Source organism: Lygodium microphyllum, chromosome 30 (assembly GCF_053477565.2).
Source record: "Lygodium microphyllum isolate KBCC chromosome 30, Lygodium_microphyllum_v1.1.10, whole genome shotgun sequence".
Taxonomy (NCBI): domain Eukaryota; kingdom Viridiplantae; phylum Streptophyta; class Polypodiopsida; order Schizaeales; family Lygodiaceae; genus Lygodium; species Lygodium microphyllum.
The window spans coordinates 37130046-37154252 of record NC_141164.1 but is presented as its reverse complement, the minus strand read 5'-3'; the positions used below and the strand labels follow the sequence as shown (position 1 = coordinate 37154252).

General features: G+C 44.2%; 1 protein-coding gene across 6 annotated transcripts; it reads left to right on the top strand.

Annotated features, from left to right (window-relative positions):
* Positions 1-1521: 1521 nt before the first annotated feature.
* On the top strand, positions 1522-23580 carry LOC148009739 (uncharacterized). 6 transcript variants are annotated; one of them, XM_087673201.1, is made up of 5 exons: positions 1523-1871; positions 2044-2146; positions 2267-2438; positions 21680-22672; positions 22763-23580. In XM_087673201.1, exons 4-5 carry the CDS (start codon positions 21702-21704, stop codon positions 23295-23297), a joined length of 1506 nt encoding a protein of 501 aa, XP_087529327.1. In that variant the 5' UTR covers positions 1523-1871; positions 2044-2146; positions 2267-2438; positions 21680-21701; the 3' UTR covers positions 23298-23580. The 6 variants fall into 6 exon arrangements, with proteins under 6 accessions (XP_087529322.1, XP_087529323.1, XP_087529327.1 ...); XM_087673200.1 differs by having other exon boundaries at positions 2044-2175; XM_087673199.1 differs by having other exon boundaries at positions 2044-2187.
* The last annotated feature ends 627 nt before the right edge of the window (positions 23581-24207 follow it).

The following is a 24207-nucleotide window of genomic DNA, read 5'->3' as shown; positions in this document are numbered from 1 at the left end:
GCTAAATATTATTGCATGAACACATGCATGTGCACATGTGCGCACATACATGCATGCGTGCGTGTGCATGCGTGAATGCATGCACATGCACATATGTGCATGCACGAATGCATGCACATGCACACGCGCGCGCGCACGCACACACACACACACACACAGAGAGAGAGAGAGAGAGAGAGAGAGAGAGAGAGAGAGAGAGAGAGAGAGAGAGAGAGAGAGAGAGAGAGAGAGAGAGAGAGAGAGAGAGAGAGAGAGAGAGAGAGAGAGAGAGAGAGAGAGAGAGAGAGAGAGAGAGAGAGAGAGAGAGAGAGAGAGAGTGTGTGTGTGTGTGTGTGTGTTAAGGGCATCCTACAGAGAAATACTTTGGGAATCAAATGATTTTTTGGAAGGTTAAGGAGCACCCTTTAGTTGACATGTATAGATTATGGACATGGATTAAATCTTGTAGATTAAGAAAGGATAGATTGAGGAGCTTCCATGCGGGATAAGTTGACTTCTCCTTGCTTTGAAGAAGCTTGAACTCCATGAGTGACTTGAGTAACTCTTTAAAGCTTGAATAGGCAAGCAAACTCTTTTAACTTGAGGGCAATGTTAATAACTACAATGGTACTATAGGTTATAATGAGATTAGGTGGTAGATCAAGAAGTTGTCGTGTAGGATAGGCTGACTTCTCCTTGCTTTGGAGATTTGCTTAGGCTTGGTCTCAGCTTTAAGCGCATTTTGGGCATCCATCTCCTCTCAGAATATCTCATTTGCTATCCATGTTCACACTAAACAAAGGATTGTACAATGCAACAATTAACTTTGTATCTTTATGTATAGGGGGAGATAAATTGTTCGACTAGCTTATTAAGAAAAGTGGTATTTGGTTTTTACTGAGCCATTGCCAATGCATGGATATGTAAACCATACTGACATTCTATAATGTAATTTAAGGTGTTTTCAAATACTAAAATTGATCTATTGACTCAGCAATTTTGAAGCTTTAACAAACAAGGGGAACTTTTACTTAAGCACCTGAGGGTCATCTACTCGAGGGCTCTATGGAAGTCTAGAAATGATCTTCTTTTTGGAAGAGATGGAGTTGGTTATGGTCTACCAACGAAGGGGTTTGATGCTTACTTGAAGGATGCTAGAGCTTTGTTAGAAAGGGGTGCACTTGTTCAAGGTGGTAGTAGACCTGCTTAGTCATAAGTTTCTTTGCTTGTCTCGCTGAAAAAAGGAAGAGGTTGAAATGTGATTGGTTATTTGGCGGGAAAAATATGGCACTAGCCAAATTTATGAACAAAAAACATATAAAAAAAAGCAAGTTTTCATTAGGTTAAACTTGAATTTCAATTGAATTTTTTGAAAATCTAGCTAGGAAAATTAGATGAAAGGGAGCTGTATATTTTTTTCTAAGAAGTAGCTTTTACCTAAGCATGCCCTTGGTCCACATTGGGGATTGATGAGGGTGCGGATAGATTGCACAGATATTATTAAGTGAAAAACAATGTGCAGAAAAAGGCGCTCCCGGGCAAGGGCCTGCCAGGGCTGTCGAGAGGAGGGGCTGAAGAGCCCGGACGCGTGAATCTCTCAGCTCTGGATCAGGAAAGCTCATTTGTCGTCTTCCCCTCTCTTTCTTTTCTTGTCTGCCTGCCTTTCTTGTGCGCGACGTCCTCCCGAGTCCCTTCTCCCATACTCGCCTGCGCGATCACGCCATTTCATTCCACCTTATCCTCCCGTCTCCATCTCCATCTCCTCGCCCCTCCCTCCATGTCACGGAGTATTAGCGCCTCGCACAAACCGAAACGGACTTCCATCCTTCCGTTCCATCCCCGCCTCCGCTCCCCTACCTTTCTTGTCCCATCGTCCTCACGTTTCTGCCATGGTGAGATTCCATCTCGTTTCTGACCTCTGATCTTGTTTTTCGTCTCGGTTTTTTGCCCCCTCTCCACAGGATCTTTCATCTGTTTTCAGTCGCCCTCAAAAGCGTTGCGGTAGAAGAAATTGAGAAGAGAGAGTGCCTGGTTTCTGATGTGGTTGTGGCTTCCGGATCTCAGGATAATGAAAAGAAAAAGAAGAGGAAGAAGATGGTGATAGCGTGCAGCAGCGGAAGCAGCTGTGCGCGGTGACCATGGCCTGGCAAGCTGTTTTGATTGGGCCGTTAAGTCTCGCACTTTCGGAGAAAATATGTATTGTGGCATGTACGTTTGGCATTCAATGGTAGCATTTGTTATAGCTGCAGAAGTAACTGATTTATTTGTTCGTGGAACCACACACCAGTAATCTATGAGGAGGGCAGTGGAATGGAAGCAGAAATCAGCCAACAGATAGCATCTCACCCCTAGGCTAGTTGCTGAGATCAGCTTCCCTTCTTCCACGGGTGTCGTCAATTTCCATACATTGTGTCCTGCTAAAATATACTTAGCAAAGGCGGAGCATATTTACATACTAGGTAACTAAATTTCGCCCTTAAAGAGTTTATCTGACTCTGTGGTGCGGACTTCAAAGAGCGAGTGCTTTAAATATTTTTTGTTCATTGTGAAGCTTCGATCTCCATGATGTCTAGTTTGGAATTTGGATCATTGTACGATCTAGGCAAAGGATGGTTAAATGCCATCTATCTTGTTTGAAATTTCTTTTAAGAATATTCAACGTTGCAGAGCTGATCTTCATCCTAAGACATTTTGAAACTGCTTCTTGAAATTGCTAATTGAAGTTAAAGACATTTTGGAAAAATAGCGTGTATGTTTCTTGATATTGCTAATTTAAGTTATCGGAGACAATCACAAACAGCATGTTACATTTATACGGGGCCCATAGCCACTATCTTCAGAAGTGAGGCAGCAGCACCTGGAAATGCTACCCCACTCATGGACGGCAGGAGCATTTGAGAGTATCAATTATCAAATGTATATATGCGCATCTAGAGTGTACTCTGCTGTTTTATAGCCATAATCTGATGCTTAAGTTCTGCAAACAAGAAGTGTTTCAGCCATTGTGCAAACAAGTGAATTTTTTATTTTTGCCTTGCTGTCAATGGATTAGATGAAGCTTCTGACTCTTGACTCTTATAGAAAATGATTAAGGATGACCTCCTTTTCAGGAGATTACTTCAAGATTTCATACCAAAGAAATACACATGAAGTCTTATGTGCTAGTTATGAGCATTTTGGGCATGCCTTAGCTTTGAATGACAAGATGATGTCAAATTGAGAAGTTCATGTGCAATTGGAGAAGAACAGTTGTTGCAATGGAGCTAACATGGTATTATGCTTGGATGAAGGATTGTAGTAGTGCGAAACATAGATGCTATGCTCCAAGTGTGAAAATGTCTGCAAGGCATTACCACATATCTAAAGCAGACAAGCTATTTAGCAGTTCCATGACTAGCTCAGTAAAGGTTTAGGCTCCAGTTGTAAGTGATTTTGACTGCATGAGATAAAAAGTACCCAGTGAACTCCTTGTGGATGTGCTTTCAGCTCTCTTTCAAATGCCTTCAAAGGATGCTATATCTCCTACAAGATGAGACAGGCCATGTGTGCAGTGGGCATTCTTTTATTTTCTATATGCGCTACAAGACAGGATCAGCCATGCATGAGAAAACATTTCTTGTTTGAACAGCATGAAGTCAATGGGGAAGACCACTGCAACTGAGCACATCAGTGTACATAGGTGTCTTGTATATGATTTAGAGCGATCCAAGCATGCAGTGTTAGAATTAGATGCAACAATAGGGTAACTGAAGAAGTGGAGAAGCCTTGCAAAGTATAGATATATGATTGATGACATGTAGTAAATATGCAGGGAAGCAATAGGAGAGATTACAGGAGGGAATGCAGTCAGTCTTGTCTATGTTTGGCCATTACTGACCGGAGGGGAGTTGCATTTCAATCTTCCCATCCACCTGGACTGATTTAGCACCCTAGACAAATAAGGCTGCCTGCCAGGATACTCTGGTGTTTCAAGGATTGGATGCTGGTGGCCATATTTACTATGCCGGATGGATGGATGTGTGCTTGGATTGCTTGTAGATAGGTTCGACTGCCAGTTTGGCACCTATGATGATGTGCAGTTAGTCGAAAGTTACACTGGCTATCCATTTATCTTTTGTGTTGCTCATCTTCGTCTTTGAATTTTCTACATCCATGAAGGTACAGCTTGGAGCTGGACATTGTTGTGACTACTTCATTGAAAATTAGTCTCTGATGGTCTTTATACATACACTTACCTTTACACATGATCAGGGCCTCATAGTTATGCATAGGCTAATTTCTAATTGCTTTAGGTTGAGCTGTTGACATGTTTAGAGTGTTAGTTGTTCGTGATTGATCATGATGAACCTTTAGAGTGCCAGTTGTTAGAGCTAGTTTATGCTGAGGACCATTGGCTGGTGTGTGAACCAATGTGCCCACTGCTAGTTGCATATACTTGTCAGAAGTGGGTGCAGGGATAGAAGTGTGAGAATCTACTGCAATAGACTGCACCAACACAAGAAAGAAGAGAAACACTATGAAGAAAGAACACTGCAAACGAATTCAGAGAAGAGATGCTCGAGAAATGGAATCCATACACCAAGATGAGACATTACAGAACCAACTGAAAACATTACGTTGCAGTATGGCAGTGAGTCTTTCTGCCATGTTCTTTTGAGTAGGTGCAAAAGTAGGAGGGTTTGTTTCATGTAGCCTTGGAATGCTTAAGATACTTCTGTCATTGAAGCAATTCAAGCCAAGTTTGTCGCTGACAAGATCTTGGAAACTGGCTCATTGTGGAGTTCAGAACTGTACTCGAGGGGTGTTTGCATGTGAGAGTGAAAAAGAGGCACATTCTGCAAAAGCAAAAACTGCAGCTAACCAAAAGCAGGTTATGCAGTAGTGAGATTTTAGGGTGCAGCTCCATATCAGTCTTTGAGAAGTCTTTGTGTGGACATGTATTGGACCCCAGTTTTGGCCATTTTCTCTGATCTGGTCTGACCAGCTTTACGGTCGGCTAGATAACAGGTCTTTTAGGTTTTTCTCTGATACTGATTTATGACGGCGCACTTTGTATATGCTTGAGTTCTCAGTTTTACAGTGTGGAGCCTTCACTGTCTTTGTCTTTCTTTCAGTCTGTCCACTCCTTTTCCATTGTTGCTTCCATCGTGGTATCTAAATACAAAGCTTACCCTTGGACCACTGCACTGAAGCTTACTTAGAAGGTGGGGAATTGCTGTTCATGGGAGTGTTGCAGTCAAAATGCATGCCTGATTGTGTTTTCTGGTATTCAACATTCTTGAGCCTTCAGCGTGTGTTTATGGCATTAAAGTGCTGCGTTTTTGCAGTTTCCAGCTTGCCCTGTGCATTGGTGTCCATGTTGTTCAAGGTGCATGCAGAGCACTCCAGCCTGTTTGAGATCAGTCACCTGCAGTTCAAGGCAGAGGACTGGTGCAATGCTGTAGCAACAAGCAAGTGATTCCATCACAGGCTGCATTTTGCAGTTCTCTTTTTCTAGTGTACCATTTTCTTTCTCTGCTACCCCTCTGTGTGCCAGCTTATGCACCCTGTTGAGGACTTCCTCCAACTCTCTCCCTGATTTGGAGGTTCTTGCAGCCCTACCAAATCTGCATTTTTGCTGCAACAGTTGCCTTTGATGTAGCATATTTGCAGTTCAACTGCTTGCAAATTTCCTGGCATATATGGCATCCTGGTTCATCCCCAACATCAAATTGACTACAATAACCATGAGTTTTTGAAGAAATCCATCACCAACATTGGGAGATGTTCAAAGGTGCACTCCCAATTCTGAAGAGTGAAGATAATGTGAGTGGGCAGCAGAAAAGAATCACAAATATTGGGTGGGATGAGAAGATGAAGACACTCCCAATTCTGAAGAGTAAAGATAATGTGACAGTGTGCAGCAGAAAATAAACAAAGGAACAAATTTGACTGAACAGAGAGCACACAAGGCTGCAACTGTCAGCCACTTCACACAGCTTGTCCGTGTCAAGTGAGGGTGCTAGATGGAGGCAAGAGATATAGATGATGATGATGAGGGAGGATGGTGCGAAATGATATGATGCACGGTGCAGTGGGGGCTGGCAATAAGTAGCCACACCCCTAGAAGTTGGCTAACCTGCATGTAATGCAAGGTCAAATGCTGCAGCTAGGCCAATATTAGGCCGCCCAGTTTTGCCTGCTTGTATAGATAATGCTTGTCTTGCCTTCATGAATCAAATGTCTGCCCAGCTGACCGAAAAGTGGTTGCCTAGGGGTGCTGCTCATTGTGGGCATACACATGGGTTGAGAGAGTGCCACTAGCAAGAAGAGTCCCCACCTAAAATGCCTAGGATGTTAGCAAATTAGTCAATTCATGGTTGAGTCTATCCTTTGGTACAGCAGGCTGGGCTCAGAGATTTTTTAGGCATTTTATTTGCCATCATTTATTGTGTTTTGGCATTATTTGCAGTCAGTCGGTCAGCATTTAATGCTGGCCGACCAGTCATATTTTTTGCATTTTTTTGCCCTATATATTGTCAAGCTTCCTCCTCCTCATTCATTCATCACTTGACAGTTCTTGGAGAGAGGGAGTATGTGCCAATGCCTCCATAGCCGGTGACTCACATTGCTACTGTACTGTCTCATGTCTTGGTATATGGATTCCATTTCCCGAGTATACATCTGAGTTCTCATTTGTATTGTGTTCTTTCTTTTCCTTTCTCTTTTGTCTTGTGTTTCAGCAGTTTATTACAGCTTATGTTTACGCTTCCATTACTGCACCACTTCTAACATGGTATCAGATTTTAGGATTTGTATTTCTGCTATGTTTTCTTGCTGATTTCAAGACTGTTTTCACCCTTGTTGATCAGGCGGCTGTTGGTCCTACTAGGCGACCTAATTTGCCTGCGTTTTTTGCTGATGTCAGCATTTGTACAGCCTGCGCATCCATTTCAGCTTGTGCTTTGATGCTTTAGCAGCTCCTCTTGGCTGGGCGCTTGCAATATTAGGCCGCTTTTGTTGTTTATGGCAGTTTTTGACTGATTTCTTGACTTTTTACAGCAGCTTTTGTCTTATTTTGATAAGATTTTTGGTTATATTGTATGTGAATTCTTGTTTTTTGTAGTCTGTGCTCATGTTTTGGCTGTGTTCCCTCTTCAAATACCTTCTTTTCTCTATTTCTCTTCTCAATCCTCCGCAAATGGCTACTCCATGTCCATCCAGTGATGATACGCTACATGGAGATTCTCGTGAGGCTTTTGCAGCTTCAAAGAGGGGGGTTCGAAGACGAAGAAGTTGATGGCCCAATGTTACCACTGTGGCAAGAAAGGTCATTTACGGAAGGATTGCAAAGAGTTAGCGGCTTCCAAGAAGAAAAAGGAGCAAAAGACGAAGCGGGATGTGGACTCCTTCGATGAGTCATCATCTGCCTCGGATTCCGATTCTGATCCTTCTCTGGCCATGGCGAAGTCCAAGCCTAGAGAGGGAGTGTGAGAGGGTTTGTGAGATGGGGCAGCCATGCCTCATCTATATTTTTATACAAATGCATAGGATCCAGAGAGGGACGTATCGACCGAAGTTTGGCAAGTACAAATCGTGGAGCTGGGATTAACATCTAGGTTCATGATGGGTTGGTTACTTGACAGCGAGCGGGTGGCTTTCGTTTGGAGCTCACATGAGGGGACACTTTGGCAGTCTAGCCAAAGAAGGGGACTTCATGGTCATTTATGCACTGCGCCATTGGTGACAGGATGGCCACGTATGCTACATTAGAGGCATTGTTGATAGACATTGAGAGCTGCTATGATTTTCTCTATCTTCAGGAGCTGGTATGATTGACATCGACATTAGGTTCTCCTCGAGGCACCTTGGTGGTGGCTTGCGGACCCACTACTTGGATATCCATGGTTCTACTCTGGTAGACATTGTTGTATGTACTATGATGCGACATTATCATTGTATATTGTATTGTATCAGAGCACCCATGATCTGAGAGAGGGTGTTAGTAGATTAGTCAGTTCGTGGTTGAGTTTGTATTCGTGGTACAGTAGGCTGGGCTTAGAGATTATTTAGGCATTTTATTTGCCATAATTTATTGTGGTTTGGCATTATTTGTAGCTAGTCGGCCAGCATTTAATAGTGGCCGATTGTCATATTTTTGGCATTTTTTTGCCCTATATATTGTCAGACTCTCTCCTTATTCATTCATCACTTGACAACTCTTGGAGAGAGGGAGCATGTGCCAGTGCCTCCACAGCCGGTGATTCGCATTGCTACTGTACTGTCTCATGTCTTGGTATATGGATTCCATTTCCCGAGTATACATTTGAGTTCTCATCTGTATTGTGTTCTTTATTTCCCTTTCTCTTTTGTCTTGTGTTTCAGCAGTTTATCACAGCTTATATTTACGCTTCCATTGCTGCACCACTTTTGACATAGGAGAGATGAACATGCAAACAAAGATTGTGTTAGAGCTCCTAATGTCCTCGTCTGGCTTAGACTTAGGCTCACAGGTAGGAGATGAGCATACAAGGAGAAGACATATACACATGTTTGTTAACACCCCCTGTTTGATCTTGGATGTAGTAAAAGGCCAAAGGTGAAGAAATGGATCTAGGGGTGGTAAGATGAGTGTGACAATGGGTGAAGTCCATCGATGAAGAAAACTAGCCAAGGTGTATGACTCCTTGTTTGGATGGGAGCTTGATACAATCGGAGGTCACTATAGGTCAATGGGAGTGGAGAGGCTTGAACGAACCACTCTAGTGAGGTCAAGTCGAGAATGGGTGAGTCAAGCCTTTGATCCAATCAAGAGACGATAGCAAGGAGCTATAGAAGGTGCCGAAAACCCCCCCGTCCCCCCCCCCCCCCCTTTGTAAGGGTATGGGCTTTGTAGCTATACCATGGTGTTATCACCGAATGCACCTATATAGGGATCAGTTGTGACTCTAGGCTCTGCTTGGTTTCCATGCTACGTGTGATTCCCTATGCTCAGTGGTGAACCCTCATATGTGTGGCGTCCGAGGGTGTAGTCTTGAGATGTGCCTCAATGTAGTCCCTTTTTGATATCATGAATACAAAGATTTCTTATTGGTATATCTTGTGTGCCATTCCGTTGTGCCTTTTGTGCCTCATAACAGATTTTTCCATGAAGTCCCGTGAAGGTGCATAACACTTGGTATTAGAGCAACTCTAGCGTGGAGCATACTAGCTCGAAAGGGGAGCAGGCTCACGGACGCGGAGGAGATCCTACCATAACACGTGGTGTAATGCGATGCGACACGGCTCCGACATGACGCGATACGACCCCGACTCGACACGACCCCAACACGACGCGACACGGCACGGTGTGATGCCCCACGTCGCGACGCCCTCCTAGGTGAGTTTTCTGCAGAATGTTGGAAGGTAGCTTGAGGTGCCAACAAAGTTAAGAGGGAGCCGAGGCGTGATAGGAGCGCGCGCATACTATTCAAAATGTCTTGGAAAGAGCTGAAGCTATGGGAAGACACTTTCTTTGAAGAGGAAGATGAGCTATGTCACTGGCTCAAAATCACATACAGGAAAAAGGAGCTGTGGCTCAAAATGATCAAGCAAACAAGGAGAACCATCGACATGTTGAAGAAGACCCATCAAGGAGCCGATGTGCTCGATGATCTTGAAGAGAAAGCTGAAAAGCTGGATGAAGACCTCCAAGAGGTTGACTACGAGTTGATCATGGTGCGAGAGAGAGCCAGATTGTGGCAAGTGAAGACGGCCCAAGACCTTGACACGGAGCTACAGGAGAAAATCATGCTAAGGTGGAACTGGGAGACTGCCTCTGGATCTGAAGAAGCCAAAGAGTGGGCCAAGCCATACTTGAAGCAGATGCGGGCTGAACGAGTCCAAGAGTTGAAGAATGGAGCGAAGCCAACCAAAGAAGAACCAAAGAGGCAAGAGAGCTAGAAACAGGTGAAAGAAGAAGAAGAAACATGGTTGGATGAAGATAAAGAAGAAGACAAGGGGGAGGATGAGCTCGATACTGATCTTGGAACACCTCGCCCCCAAGAAGAAGCTAAGGATTTCTACCCCAACTACTACCCACAAGACTACTACCTTGAAGATCAATACTTGGACAACGAATACCCTCCTGGAGGAGATGGATACGGCTACCCTGAAGATGTCCCCATCGACTACCACCCGGAAGGAGAATACCTCTACACCGACTACCCCTATCCCGAAGAATACCAAACCGAAGAAGCCCCAGAAGAGGAAGAAATGATGGAATATTATGTGAAGGGGAAGGATGGAAAATAGATGTGAGTTCGAAAGTAGAAAACATCATGATGGAGTTAGGATACACAAAGGAAGAGGAAACAAGGTGGTAATGTCAAAAGGATGAGCCACTGTATCCATAAGAAGCCCGGTTGGTTGAAGAACCAGTGTTAGAAGAAGAGAAGGGGGAGGATGAGCTCATTACAGATCTTGGAACACCTCTACCCGTTGAGACTGAGGGTGAGGCCAGGTTGGCGCCCTCTTGCGAGGCACAGGATGCCTCTGATGAAGAAGAAGATGAAGAAGTAGATGAAGAGAGAGAGTTGGAAGATGAGAATGGAAGGGCAAAGCCACATGGGGTAGGGCATCCGCTACTTGGAACCAACACTTCTACTTTAGATGATGATATAGGTGAAGAAAAAGAAAAGAGAGAGGAGTTAGAAGAGAAAACAGAAGCAGAGGGGGAGGATGAGCTCAGCCCAGATCTTGGAACACCTCTACCCCGACAACCCCAACCACAAGGAACAACCAAAATCTCACAGTTCAATGATGATAGGCTAGGAAAGGAGTTTAAGGAGAGAATCATGAGAATATGGGATGAGATAGAAGAAGATGATAGGAAAGAAGAAGAAAAAGAGTTGTTAGATGGAGCCATAGAGAAAATCAAAGAAAAGATGAGGCAAGAAAATAGAAGAACAAGTAGAGTCAGCTAGGAAGAAGCAAGAAGAAAAAGAGAAACCAAACCATGATAGAAGAGAACAAGTAGAAGAAAACAAGAAGAAGCAAGTTAGGAAAAAGATTGAGCAAGAAGAAAAAGATAAGGAAAGTAAGTTGAAAGAGCAAGTCTGGAGAGCTAGGAAGCCAAAGGAAGAAGATAGGCTAGAACAAAAAGAGCAAGAAAAGATAGATCGAGGCAGGAAGGCCAAAGAAGAAAGAATAGAAAACAAGCAAGAAGAAGTAGCGCAAAAGATAGAAAAGTAAGAGGACGAGAATGAGATAAAGAAGAAGGTGAAACCAAACGCCAAGAAACGGAGGCAGGCCAAGAGAGCCAGGATGAGAGATGAGAATGAAGATGCCTCCAAAAACCCCCCCACTCAAATCGTGGCTAAGGACGAAGCAACCCCAGCTTTTACTCCAAGGCCACACCCCATCCCAGCCAACTCGGATCAAAGTAAGAACCAATTACACTTCAGCAATGGAGTCATTGGCTACGCCTTTGAGCCCGAAGAGGCAAACCCTTATGAGCTTGAAAAGGAGGAGTCAGAGGACAAAGCCTCAAGAAAGGGAGAGCATGATGGAGTGCTCGCAATATGGTCCGATCAAGGTGACTTGGTGCCATGGAAGGGAACCTTGCTAGTTGAACCTTGGAGAACCCTCCAACTCACTCTTAAGGTGAATGTCTTTGGTCTATGGAACCCATTGGGACCATACTCAATGCTAACAAAGATTGAGATCTCGGCATTCAGGCCGCAAGCAGTGCAAGGAGTGGTCATTCTGATCGTATGGATCCGTGACCCACCAAGCACCACACAGATGGGCGTCACCCCAAGAGCTTCAAGGATACCTCTACTTCCGCAACCCAAAATCCGGGCTAAGTGTGACGACTTAGTCCATTCCCCGCCAAGAACCTCAACTCCGAATGAGGCTAAGAAGAGCCAAAGAGGTGCCATGCACCAAGACCGCACCTTCCGTGCGAAAAGGTAGGCTGAACCAACCAGCTTGTCTAAGTACAAAGCAAACAATGAAGATCCGGCAAAGAGGGCAAAGAAAATAGCCCAAGTACTTGACTTGGCGATGCGGGCAAAGCGTCTTGGCAAACGAACCAAGAGACCCAAGTCCCCAAGGTCCAAGGCGACGGCACGAAGAAAGGGAGGCCCGGCGCAAGGAGCAACTCATTGGACTGGTCCGATCAAGGTGACTTGGTGCCATGGAAGGGAACCTTGCTAGTTGAACCTTGGAGAACCCTCCAACTCACTCTTAAGGTGAATGTCTTTGGTCTATGGAACCCATTGGGACCATACTCAATGCTAACAAAGATTGAGATCTCGGCATTCAGGCCGCAAGCAGTGCAAGGAGTGGTCATTCTGATCGTATGGATCCGTGACCCACCAAGCACCACACAGATGGGCGTCACCCCAAGAGCTTCAAGGATACCTCTACTTCCGCAACCCAAGATCCGGGCTAAGTGTGACGACTTAATCCATTCCCCGCCAAGAACCTCAACTCCGAATGAGGCTAAGAAGAGCCAAAGAGGTGCCATGCACCAAGACCGCACCTTCCGTGCGAAAAGGTAGGCTGAACCAACCAGCTTGTCTAAGTACAAAGCAAACAATGAAGATCCGGCAAAGAGGGCAAAGAAAATAGCCCAAGTACTTGACTTGGCGATGCGGGCAAAGCGTCTTGGCAAACGAACCAAGAGACCCAAGTCCCCAAGGTCCAAGGCGACGGCACGAAGAAAGGGAGGCCCGGCGCAAGGAGCAACTCATTGGACTGGTTCGATCAAGGTGACTTGGTGCCATGGAAGGGAACCTTGCTAGTTGAACCTTGGAGAACCCTCCAACTCACTCTTAAGGTGAATGTCTTTGGTCTATGGAACCCATTGGGACCATACTCAATGCTAACAAAGATTGAGATCTCGGCATTCAGGCCGCAAGCAGTGCAAGGAGTGGTCATTCTGATCGTATGGATCCGTGACCCACCAAGCACCACACAGATGGGCGTCACCCCAAGAGCTTCAAGGATACCTCTACTTCCGCAACCCAAAATCCGGGCTAAGTGTGACGACTTAGTCCATTCCCCGCCAAGAACCTCAACTCCGAATGAGGCTAAGAAGAGCCAAAGAGGTGCCATGCACCAAGACCGCACCTTCCGTGCGAAAAGGTAGGCTGAACCAACCAGCTTGTCTAAGTACAAAGCAAACAATGAAGATCCGGCAAAGAGGGCAAAGAAAATAGCCCAAGTACTTGACTTGGCGATGCGGGCAAAGCGTCTTGGCAAACGAACCAAGAGACCCAAGTCCCCAAGGTCCAAGGCGACGGCACGAAGAAAGGGAGGCCCGGCGCAAGGAGCAACTCATTGGACTGGTCCGATCAAGGTGACTTGGTGCCATGGAAGGGAACCTTGCTAGTTGAACCTTGGAGAACCCTCCAACTCACTCTTAAGGTGAATGTCTTTGGTCTATGGAACCCATTGGGACCATACTCAATGCTAACAAAGATTGAGATCTCGGCATTCAGGCCGCAAGCAGTGCAAGGAGTGGTCATTCTGATCGTATGGATCCGTGACCCACCAAGCACCACACAGATGGGCGTCACCCCAAGAGCTTCAAGGATACCTCTACTTCCGCAACCCAAGATCCGGGCTAAGTGTGACGACTTAATCCATTCCCCGCCAAGAACCTCAACTCCGAATGAGGCTAAGAAGAGCCAAAGAGGTGCCATGCACCAAGACCGCACCTTCCGTGCGAAAAGGTAGGCTGAACCAACCAGCTTGTCTAAGTACAAAGCAAACAATGAAGATCCGGCAAAGAGGGCAAAGAAAATAGCCCAAGTACTTGACTTGGCGATGCGGGCAAAGCGTCTTGGCAAACGAACCAAGAGACCCAAGTCCCCAAGGTCCAAGGCGACGGCACGAAGAAAGGGAGGCCCGGCGCAAGGAGCAACTCATTGGACTGGTTCGATCAAGGTGACTTGGTGCCATGGAAGGGAACCTTGCTAGTTGAACCTTGGAGAACCCTCCAACTCACTCTTAAGGTGAATGTCTTTGGTCTATGGAACCCATTGGGACCATACTCAATGCTAACAAAGATTGAGATCTCGGCATTCAGGCCGCAAGCAGTGCAAGGAGTGGTCATTCTGATCGTATGGATCCGTGACCCACCAAGCACCACACAGATGGGCGTCACCCCAAGAGCTTCAAGGATACCTCTACTTCCGCAACCCAAAATCCGGGCTAAGTGTGACGACTTAGTCCATTCCCCGCCAAGAACCTCAACTCCGAATGAGGCTAAGAAGAGCCAAAGAGGTGCCATGCACCAAGACCGCACCTTCCGTGCGAAAAGGTAGGCTGAACCAACCAGCTTGTCTAAGTACAAAGCAAACAATGAAGATCCGGCAAAGAGGGCAAAGAAAATAGCCCAAGTACTTGACTTGGCGATGCGGGCAAAGCGTCTTGGCAAACGAACCAAGAGACCCAAGTCCCCAAGGTCCAAGGCGACGGCACGAAGAAAGGGAGGCCCGGCGCAAGGAGCAACTCATTGGACTGCCTCCCTTAAGGCGTGGCACAACATTGCATCAACCGAGCCACCACGCCTACACTCCAACAATGCGACAACTTGGGATCGCGCCTACAAAGCTTGGCATGCAAAGCCATAAGCACCAAGCCACCTCAAGTTAGGACTATGAAGCCCCCACTCCTCAAATGTAATTGAGTCGAGAGTGGACTGGAAGGAAAAACAATAAAAAGCACTAAGTCTAGATGGGCAGACCCTGGCCAGCTTGATAGCATAAGTTGTGTTAAGACCCCCAAGTTGTAGTGCGGCAGACACTGACCAGCTTGATAGAAAAGGTTGTGTTAAGACCTTGCTAAGGAGTCAGTCCTAGACCGGCAGACACTGACCAACTTGATAGTCTAAGTTGCGTTAAGACCTCGGAATGAGTCAAGAAACCACCCTTAATTGCTGAGGACAGCAATTCATTAAGCGGGGGTGAGTGTAAGGGTATGGGCTTTGTAGCTATACCATGGTGTTATCAATGAATGCACCTATATAGGGAGTAGTTGTGACTCTAGGCTCTGCTTGGTTTTCATGCTACGTGTGATTCCCTATGCTGAGTGGTGAACCCTCATATGTGTGGCGTCACAAGGGTGTAGTCTTGAGATGTGCCTCAATGTAGTCCCTTTTTGATATCATGAATACAAAGATTCCTTATTGATATATCTTGTGTGCCATTCCGTTGTGCCTTTTGTGCCTCATAACAGGTTTTACCATGAAGTCCCGTGAAGGTGCATAACCCCCCCACCCAGAAAAAAAAAAAAACCATGAGGATAATGAATAAGGAAAGAGGTTGTTACAGGAAGAAAGGCCCAAGGAAGACTCCTTGAAAGATCTCCTCATGATCTTGGGAATCTTTCTTTGAAACAAGGAGGGCTAGGGAATCCACAACCACATCTCCCAAATCATCTCTCCAAAAGGGATGGGGGTATAAGAGAATGACCAAAGGAGATAGTGGAGGATTGGTATGAAACTTGTGGGATGGGGGGTACACTATGGGGGATGTGGAGCAATGAAGACATGCCTAGGAGGGTCCTTCACAATGGAAGGGAATAAGGCAAATACAACCTGTAACCGGCCTGTTCATTGGGAAGGGCGGTAGTGTACAACCAAAATATATAAATGCTTTCACCCAATTTATAGTCGTCCATTTTACCTGAACTTAAAGACACAGAATCAAGAAGAAAAACAGGAAACTAGAATGCTCCTGTTGCAACACAGACACCCTGTTGGCCCCTAAGTTAGGCGCCCCTTGCGGTATTTCTTTATTTTTAGAAAGAGAGAAATTACAATGGGCTGTCTTTCACCTATTCTGGGTGAAATTTGACAGCATAACAGTACAATTACTGATCCAAATCAAGCTGTCGAGGAGGGGAAACTCTGCCCAAGTCTGAATCTTCTGGTTGGAGTGCAGAATTGACCATTTCAGCCTGCTGTATTTACTGGTTCAGACCTGTTCTGAAACCTGTTTACACCTCTTACTGTTCCTTGTACTGTTCAGCCCACTGTAATTACTGGTTCGGACCTGTTTTGACACCCATTTTCAGTTCATACTGCTCCCTGCATTGTCCTGCATCATCTGGGCCAAGTGCCCCTTGACTTTGACATCAATTGGGCTCTGAATTAACCTCTGAATCAGAAGAAAAGCCCTTGATTCTGCAGCATAACCATACTGTCAAGGAGAGAGAGAGAGAGAGTAGGAAGCAAGCTCAAGCCTCTGTGCATCATAGACAAGGTAGACCAACTCTCAAGAGCTCTCCATTTGCAGCAATCCATCTCCATTTCAAAAAAATGAGCCCCCCATGCATTGAAACTCGTTTTTGTGCTGCCCTCTCTCTCTCTTTTGGGAATTTATGCCCAAATTGTGACATATGGCATACATGTAACAATACCTTTCGGTCTAAAATTCTCCATCCTTGGTTCAAAATTTGACCTCGGCACCGGAGGATTAATCCTCGTACAGAAACTAAGATAATGACGCGAACAGATTCTGAGGTCCAAAAATAGTAACTCCCTAAATTTTAGGAGTTGCTTCCATTGCATCCCTACTAGTCTTCTGACCATCTTTGCTGACTATGGCTACATCTAAATCTGTAATGTAGCTCAATTGAAAGTGAATTTCCACTGATGACCCCACATGGACTAATCTCTTAAAGATTTGTCCATCTTCACTTTGAACTAGTCTCTTCCAGGCTAGTTCTTCAACACACTTGTCCATATACACTTTCACAAGTCTCTTCCAGACTTGTCAATCTACAGTGCCATCAGTCTCTTCCAGACTTATACTGGACCTTAACTGTCCAGTCTTGACTCACTAGACATTCCTGTCCATTTCACAAAGTGGCCATGCAACTCAGGCGTTTAGATTTCAAGAGGGACCCTTCCAAAAAGAAAAACCAAATAAAGTATGTAATAAAGAAATCAACAAAAAGGTACTAGTTGTCACAGTCTTGTGACACAACCCTCACTTTTGCCAAGCTATTGCAAGAACAACTTTTGAGTTAGAGTTCTTAACAAGGACATCACGGTCCATGAAGGCAACTTTGGTATTGAGTTAGGTAAGGCCATAAGTAGAGAGGAGATGGAATCCCAAAGTCTAGAACATGGAGGTGTTTTGCAATCGTGATCCACTTAATCCTACCAATTGTACTAGTTTGCCATTGACGTCTTTCAAAAAACTTGTCATATAAACCAAAAGGGGTGGCTGCTAATGATATCCTATTGGTGTGGATGATGTAAGTGTGCAAGGATGGCGCTTGGCTGTAGAGAACAACTTGAATGTTGATGATGTCACCAAAAATGTAGGTTGTGGGGAGTGGCCCAAAATGCAAGGAGGGACATGATAAGTCGCAAATGTAGACGCAAACAATTATTGATAATCAAACGCAGCATTGGAGACATGTTTGTTGAAAATGAAACTCTATAGTCTTAGGATGATGGTGCAACAACAATATCAAAGCAAAAGGGATGCTCCACTTCAGTCATGCCGACTCTCAACTCAATGAATGATACCATGTGAGTGTAGTTGAACATGGATTGAGAAGAGAAAATGGAGACAAAATGAACATGAAGGGACACATTTGATTGAAGATAGAATACTTGATTGGGTATGACTAAGTAGAGGGTGTTCACCAATGATGGTGTGTGCGTAGAAAACATCTTGGATCCTATTGTGAAAAGCCAAGCAAATCTGACATATACATTGTTTTCTAGCACTAGGTATGACTCTATAAGGATTAGGATTTAGGTGGGAATGTTGGAGAGTGTAGCACTAGGAATTATGGATAAAAGGAACTTCAATGCCTACATTAGGAAAACCATCCATGCCATAGCCAAAACATTGAGCATAGGAATATATGACCTTGAAGAATTCGGATCCACACTTGGGTGAGCAAGGGAGTAGAAAGGAAAAGAGCAACAACCCAAGCTACGTAGGTAGGGTTTAGGGGCATCCTAATTGCAATCATAGAGGAGGCCATCAAAGAATTGCAAGTGAAAAAGGTGTCAGTGTTCCCAAAGCCTTGTGGTGTATTAGTAGAGGAAGTGTTTGGGATGGCTGTAGCTTTGTTGTAGATAAAGAGATGATGGAATACCTACATTGTGACCTTGAGTTCTTCATCAATGATAGCTTTCAACAAGACTCCTTCACTAGTTATCACTAAATCATCCCATCCTTCTGCAACTTGGGGTGTTTTTTGTGTCCTATTATACTTCCTTATTCTAGCCTGCATCCCTAGTGTTTCCTCCACCAACTTTAGATTGAGTTTAAAGTTTGCTACTCTCTCTACCCTTTGGAGTGAGCCAATTTCTGTAGGGGTTAAACATTTTCGATAAGTTTTTGACATCAACTTTACAATGGACAAGAAGAAAAGAGGCAAGCTTGATGCGAAGCTAAAAAAGTTCATTTTCCTCAGTTATAGTACGCTACGAACGGTTAGAAGTTTTATAACTTGACGAAGAGAAAGATAGAGGTGAGTTGGCATGTGATCTATGGTAAGGTTGCAGCTTTTGATACTCCCATTGATGGTAATGCTTCTATAGGTGGTTCTTTGTCATCAATCGATTTCTCCTCTAAACCTTCCTTCCACCATCAACCTTCTCCCCTATCTTCCTTACCTTTTAAGTTTTGGTGCCACTTTTTCATCCGCGATTCTTGCCCCTCCTCATCCTCCTCTTGCACCCCTTTTACCCTTCTGGACAACTCCTTTTGCATCGAGTATTTCCACTCCTTCCTCTCCCCTTAGGCCTCCCCTTAGGTTTCTTCAGGGGGTATTGAGATGTTAAGCGGGGGAGCCCTTTTCTTCTAGTAAGGGGGATGTACCTTTACCAAGTGAGGGAGATGTGTATTACAAGTACTAGAGGTCTCTTTGTCTCCATCATAGAAAGATCAACCCATAATCGTCCCATTGTGGTTTCGGAAGCTTTTATAGGATTAGGGAGTGACTCATGTTCTCGAGACACTAGCTTCCCATGTAGATCAGCTAGGATGTAGGCTAGGCAAGGTAGTTCACTGTGTGAACTATGTTCTTATGTCACAGATTTCACAGCATTATGAGTCTACCGCTGTCAATGAGGCTCTTACATAGGATATATGGCGTGCTATGTAGGAGGAGCTCGATTCTATTGAGCATAATTAGATTGGGAGTTGATTTTACTTCGAGGGAAGTGGAAGGTGATTGGTGTGTAGTGGATCTATAAGACCAAATACTTGGATGATGGCACCTTGGACAAGCATAAGGCTAGACTTGTTGCCAAGGGTTTTGCACAGAGTGTAGGCTTGGGCTATTCAGTGAGGGCTATCTTGGCTCTTGTAGCTCATCATGGATGGCTGGTTTACGAGATGGATTCAAAGTTAGCCTTCTTGAATGACATTTTAGAGGAGGAGATTTATGTTGATCAGTGATTCAATTGCCTAGCTTTTGTGTGTAGAGGAAGGAGGATCATGTCTGCAGTTTGCGGAAGGCTCTCCATGGCTTGAAGCAAGCTCCTAGGGCTTGGAACTGGCAAATCAATCGGTTCTTTCTATAGAGTGGCTTCCACCGATTAAATCATGAGCGCAATTTTCACTATTAAGGTTGAGGGTGACAAATGTGTTTTAGCCATCTTGTACGTGGACGACTTCCTTGTTACAAGGAGTGACTTGGTAGCGGTGGATTGGACTCTAGAGATTTTGTGATAGGAGTTTGACATCACGAATGTTAGTATCCTCCATTTCTTTCTTAGTCTTGAGATCTATTAGTTGACACAAGGCATTTTTATCTCCCAACATAGGTACATTTCTGAGCTTCTCTCAAAGTTTGATACGGTCGAGTGTCGACCTATTTCTCGCCCCATGGATCTAGAGGCCCAGTTGGTCATTGGAGATCCCCTTCTAGATGCCATGCAGTATAAGTGCCTTGTCAGCCCCTTGACATGGCATATCTATACTCGGCCAAACATTTTCTTGTGGTGGCATTGTTGTCTTCTTCCATGAAGACTCCTGCACAAGCTCACAGGAGAGCCACTTTGCACTTGCGCTATTTACAGTGGACTAGATCCTATGGCATCATACGTGGAGAGGGAGCCACTCTCATTGGATGGAGTGACTCAAATTGGGTGGGGGACGTGGAGTACTATGGGCTTTGCTTTCTTTCTCAGCTAGGGAGCTATCTCATGTAGTAAGAAGAAACCTATTGTGGCATTATCTTCTACAGAGGTAGAGTGCTGCGTTCTTTGTTCACCAGCCTGATCTGGTGCCCTCATTGACACCTTGGGTTGCATGCAGGTACTGATCAGTCCACTCTTTGTATTCAGCTTTCTTTCAGATTCAGCTTCATTTTCTTCTATCTTTTCAGTCATTCTCTTTCTCTTTCTCTTCTCTCTCCTTGTTCATACTCCTCTTCCGTTGCACACTCTCATAGATAGTGATAGATTTGTTGGGTCCCTCCTTTACCGAGCCAACACCAGGCTGAACATTTTCTTCTTAGTTGGTATTTTGATTCAGTTTTCCACCTCTCCTTACGTGACTCATTGGTAGGCCAGCATGAAAGTGCTTTGCTCTATTAGAGGTATCATCCCTTGGCATTTGATATCATGGAGATATTGGCAACTTGTTCACCCTCGCTAAGGACTCATTTGTTGGTCCAAATAGAATATTATTGGGTTGGTCACAAGGCTGCCTTGGAACTGAGTCTTCAATTCAAGGATCAAGCACATTTGGGCGCATCACTATCTGAGACAATGTTGCAGAAAATTTCTCTGGACTCTCAAACAGCCTTGGAGTGGAACCACCATAACTTTCCTTGCTTCATTGAAGAGGAGCTGTCCTTTTACCCCTCATTCCATTTGTACATATGTTTGTAGCTCTCCAGCTCAATATAGGTGTTGAGATTTTAGGCTCCAGCTCCATATTAGAGAGTATTTTAGGTTTTGGCTCCAGCTCCATATCAGGGAGTATTTAGGTCTTTTCTGACCATGCATTGGTCCCAGTTTTCTCTTCTGGATTGCTGTATCTTTTGGTCTAGGGAGTATTTAGGTCTCTGACCGTGCATTGGTCCCAGTTTACTCTTCTGGATTGCTGTATCTTATTATGACAAATCTTATTATGAGATGAACTGGTTGGCAGGCCCAGTCTGTGAGCCGCAGTTTTGAAATATTCTTTTCAAAGACCCCTTCCATTAGAGTATTAGAGTATTTCTGAAGGCAGATACTACTAAAGTAAGCAGAGGATTAATAATAATCCTCTGCTTAATTTTTGATGTTCAGAGTGCATCCCTTCAGACGGAAAATCTTTTTCTCTGCAGCTTCTTGTGTGCTTTTCTTGATGGTTTCATCAATTCCTGATGGTAACGAAGCCTTTACTTTGGTTCCTTTGCAGAACCTTCACCATGGGCAGGTGGTTTGTTTTTTCAGATAACGTTTCTTCTCAGCTATAACCACATATTTATTCTATTTTAGGGTGAATACTGATGTTCTTTTTCTGCTTCATGGGAGGTCTAGCTACATGTTTTCAGTTAGTGAATCAAATTGTTGGTTTTTTTGTAATTCATTTCCCTGAAGTGAAATTGCTTGGCCCCATTGTGTGCGAGGAAAAGTAGATGGGCGATTATGATTCAGGACTTGTCTGGCTATCTCAATATTTTCTTCTGGTTATTTCAATCTTTTGCTACTAGATTTATGAACTCCCTATGTTCTGATTCTGTTTATGGCTGTCTTTCACAGAGTCCAAGGACAGACCTGTTTCATGGCTGAAAAGGGGACAGCTTTTAGGTTTCCCAGAGTAGTGGCCAACAATCGCTTTATCAGTCAAGAAGTAGGTAAAGGTAGTCTTGGTCTGTCTAGACTTCATGAGATGCATCCCTCAAAGATCATCTCAAATTTGGAGACTACTGATAGAATTGGAACAGAAGAAGAGTTTTCAATGTTTTCTAATGAGCAATGGGGAGTAGGAAAGGCTGATTTGCCTTGGCAGTTTGGTCCAAGTACTCCTCTTGACTTTTGTTCGGAGTACATAACTTTGGAGGAGACGCCTTCAATGCAGTTGCAGGAGTTTTTGAGAGAGCCAAAGAAGCCAGATTGTGGCGTATCTCCAAGTTCACAATTTGATTGGCAATGCTTAATGGCACACGGACCAGCCAAATATGGGTCTTGTCTTTCTATGCGATCAAAAGACAGTAAAGAGAATCCTGATTTTCATTTGAATCTTCAACGAAAGGTTGCTGAGGAAGCAGTGATTCCATTGGAAGAAGATTCATCAAGTTTGAGTTCTGAGCTTGTTTCAAACACTGACAGTCTATCTGTTCTAGATTCCAGTAAATCTTCAAAGAGGACCGGGAATCTCTCTACCGAACTAAGCACATCAAAGCTTACATCTAAAGACAGTACCACTTGGCGTACAGCTGATAGCAGTGAACTAGCAACTTTGGTTTCTCAAAAAAGACACGAACATTTAGAAAATTGTGATCTTCCACCTTCTCTTGGTTCGTACTCAAGGAAAGGTCCTCTAGCGAGCCTTGATTCTATGTCCAAGTCTGACGCATCTTCATCTATGGCATCATCTGTGTGTGGATCTGATGAAAAGAAATATTTGTCTACACACTCTCAGAAAATGGGCATGTCTGATCCAACCCCTTTGAAAAAGCACCAACCAAGTTTATCTGGACCACGTGCCATTCCTTCCTCTATGTCGCAACCTTCAAGAGCACAAAGGCACAGGTAAAACTTCTCTCTTTCGAGGATCCTGTGACTCACTTTAGCTGTGTATACTGATTTGCAGTTGTCTGATTTATCTATCTTCTTTCACAGCTTGCAAGATCAGAATACAAGTTGGAGTGGAAGACGTGCCAGTGTTTCTGGCCGGGGTTCCGTGGAGGTGCTTGGTGAGGCCCTGTGTCACTCACAGACAAGAGCAAGAGAGGCAGAAAAGGCAGTGGCGCAAGCATTGCAGGAGAAGGAAAAGCTTTCACAGCTGTTGTTCAGAGAAGTATGGACCTCTCAGACATACAGGCAATGGATTCAGATTCTGGAACTTGAGAACTTGTGGCTGAAGTTGCATAAAAAAGATGCGCCAGATGTTTGGGAAGAGCAGGAGCTTGTGAACTCTCTTTTCACATTTGAGCATGCATCACATGCTCATGCAAAATATCTTCGGAAGCATCCACCTTGGAGCAAGTTGCATCATCGTCCCCCTGCAGGGAAAAATCAGAAGCATGGATGGGCTTTGAGAGGAAACTTCTTAGTGCGATGTACGCTTGGTTTTGCTTTTGCCCTTGGCTTGAGTTTTGCGAGTGCTGGGTTTGTGATTGGCTGGAGCATGGGATGGATTTTACTTGCCTATTGAGCAAATTCAGGCATGATGGCTTTGTTGCGACTGTGTTAAAGAGTTGACTGTAAAGATGTATGCGATACAGGAAAAAAGTGCAACAGCACAGTGAGTGAAAAAGAAGCGGTGAGACATGCAGTTTGTATATTCATGTAGAAGCTAAACCTGTACATATTTATACAGTCTTATCAAAGTTGTAATTCTGCAGGATCTGTTTCTCTGTAAGTTGTCTTCTATAGAATTGGAAATTGGCCTTTTTATTGTAGACAAGCAATCAATCTCATTTCTCATTTACCTTCAATTGCGAGTGGGGCAAGGGCAAAAAATTCTTTGAAAGAAGCTACTCTTCACTTCAGAAGTGGTTTCCTGAGTCCTTATTTAATCACCTCTGTACGAAGAGTCTTCCGCAGGCCAAGGCCTTCGTGATTGTGTTACATGGATGTTTTTCCCTCTACTTTTATGAAAAGACAGAATACAAATTACTGAATTATAACGTTGTGAACCTGATGCCATATTCAAACTCAGTGTTTTTCAACATGACATAACAATAGCAAGGTGATGAGGCCTGCTAGAATAAAAGTCAGATGCAATGCTTGCCTTTCAGGACACACTTCATGGGCATCTAAATATCACAGGATATAGAAATTTGCAAGTATTGTATGCTGAGATTTGGATAGAAAGCAATTTGCAGAGTTCTCAGGGATGATTGCTGTTATTTTAGGCTACAATTTTGCAATCATTATACATACTGAATGTTGCGCACAACATATTCAGGAACCTTTCACACAACCTGTTCACAAACGTTGGCTTGCAAGTTCTTTAAAATACAAGGCACTTTCTTTTTCTAATGTTGCTGAATTAAAGAATAGTTAGGTATATGAGAAGCCTGGTGATTACGTTAAAATACAAGGAGTCCTTTCTTTAAGGT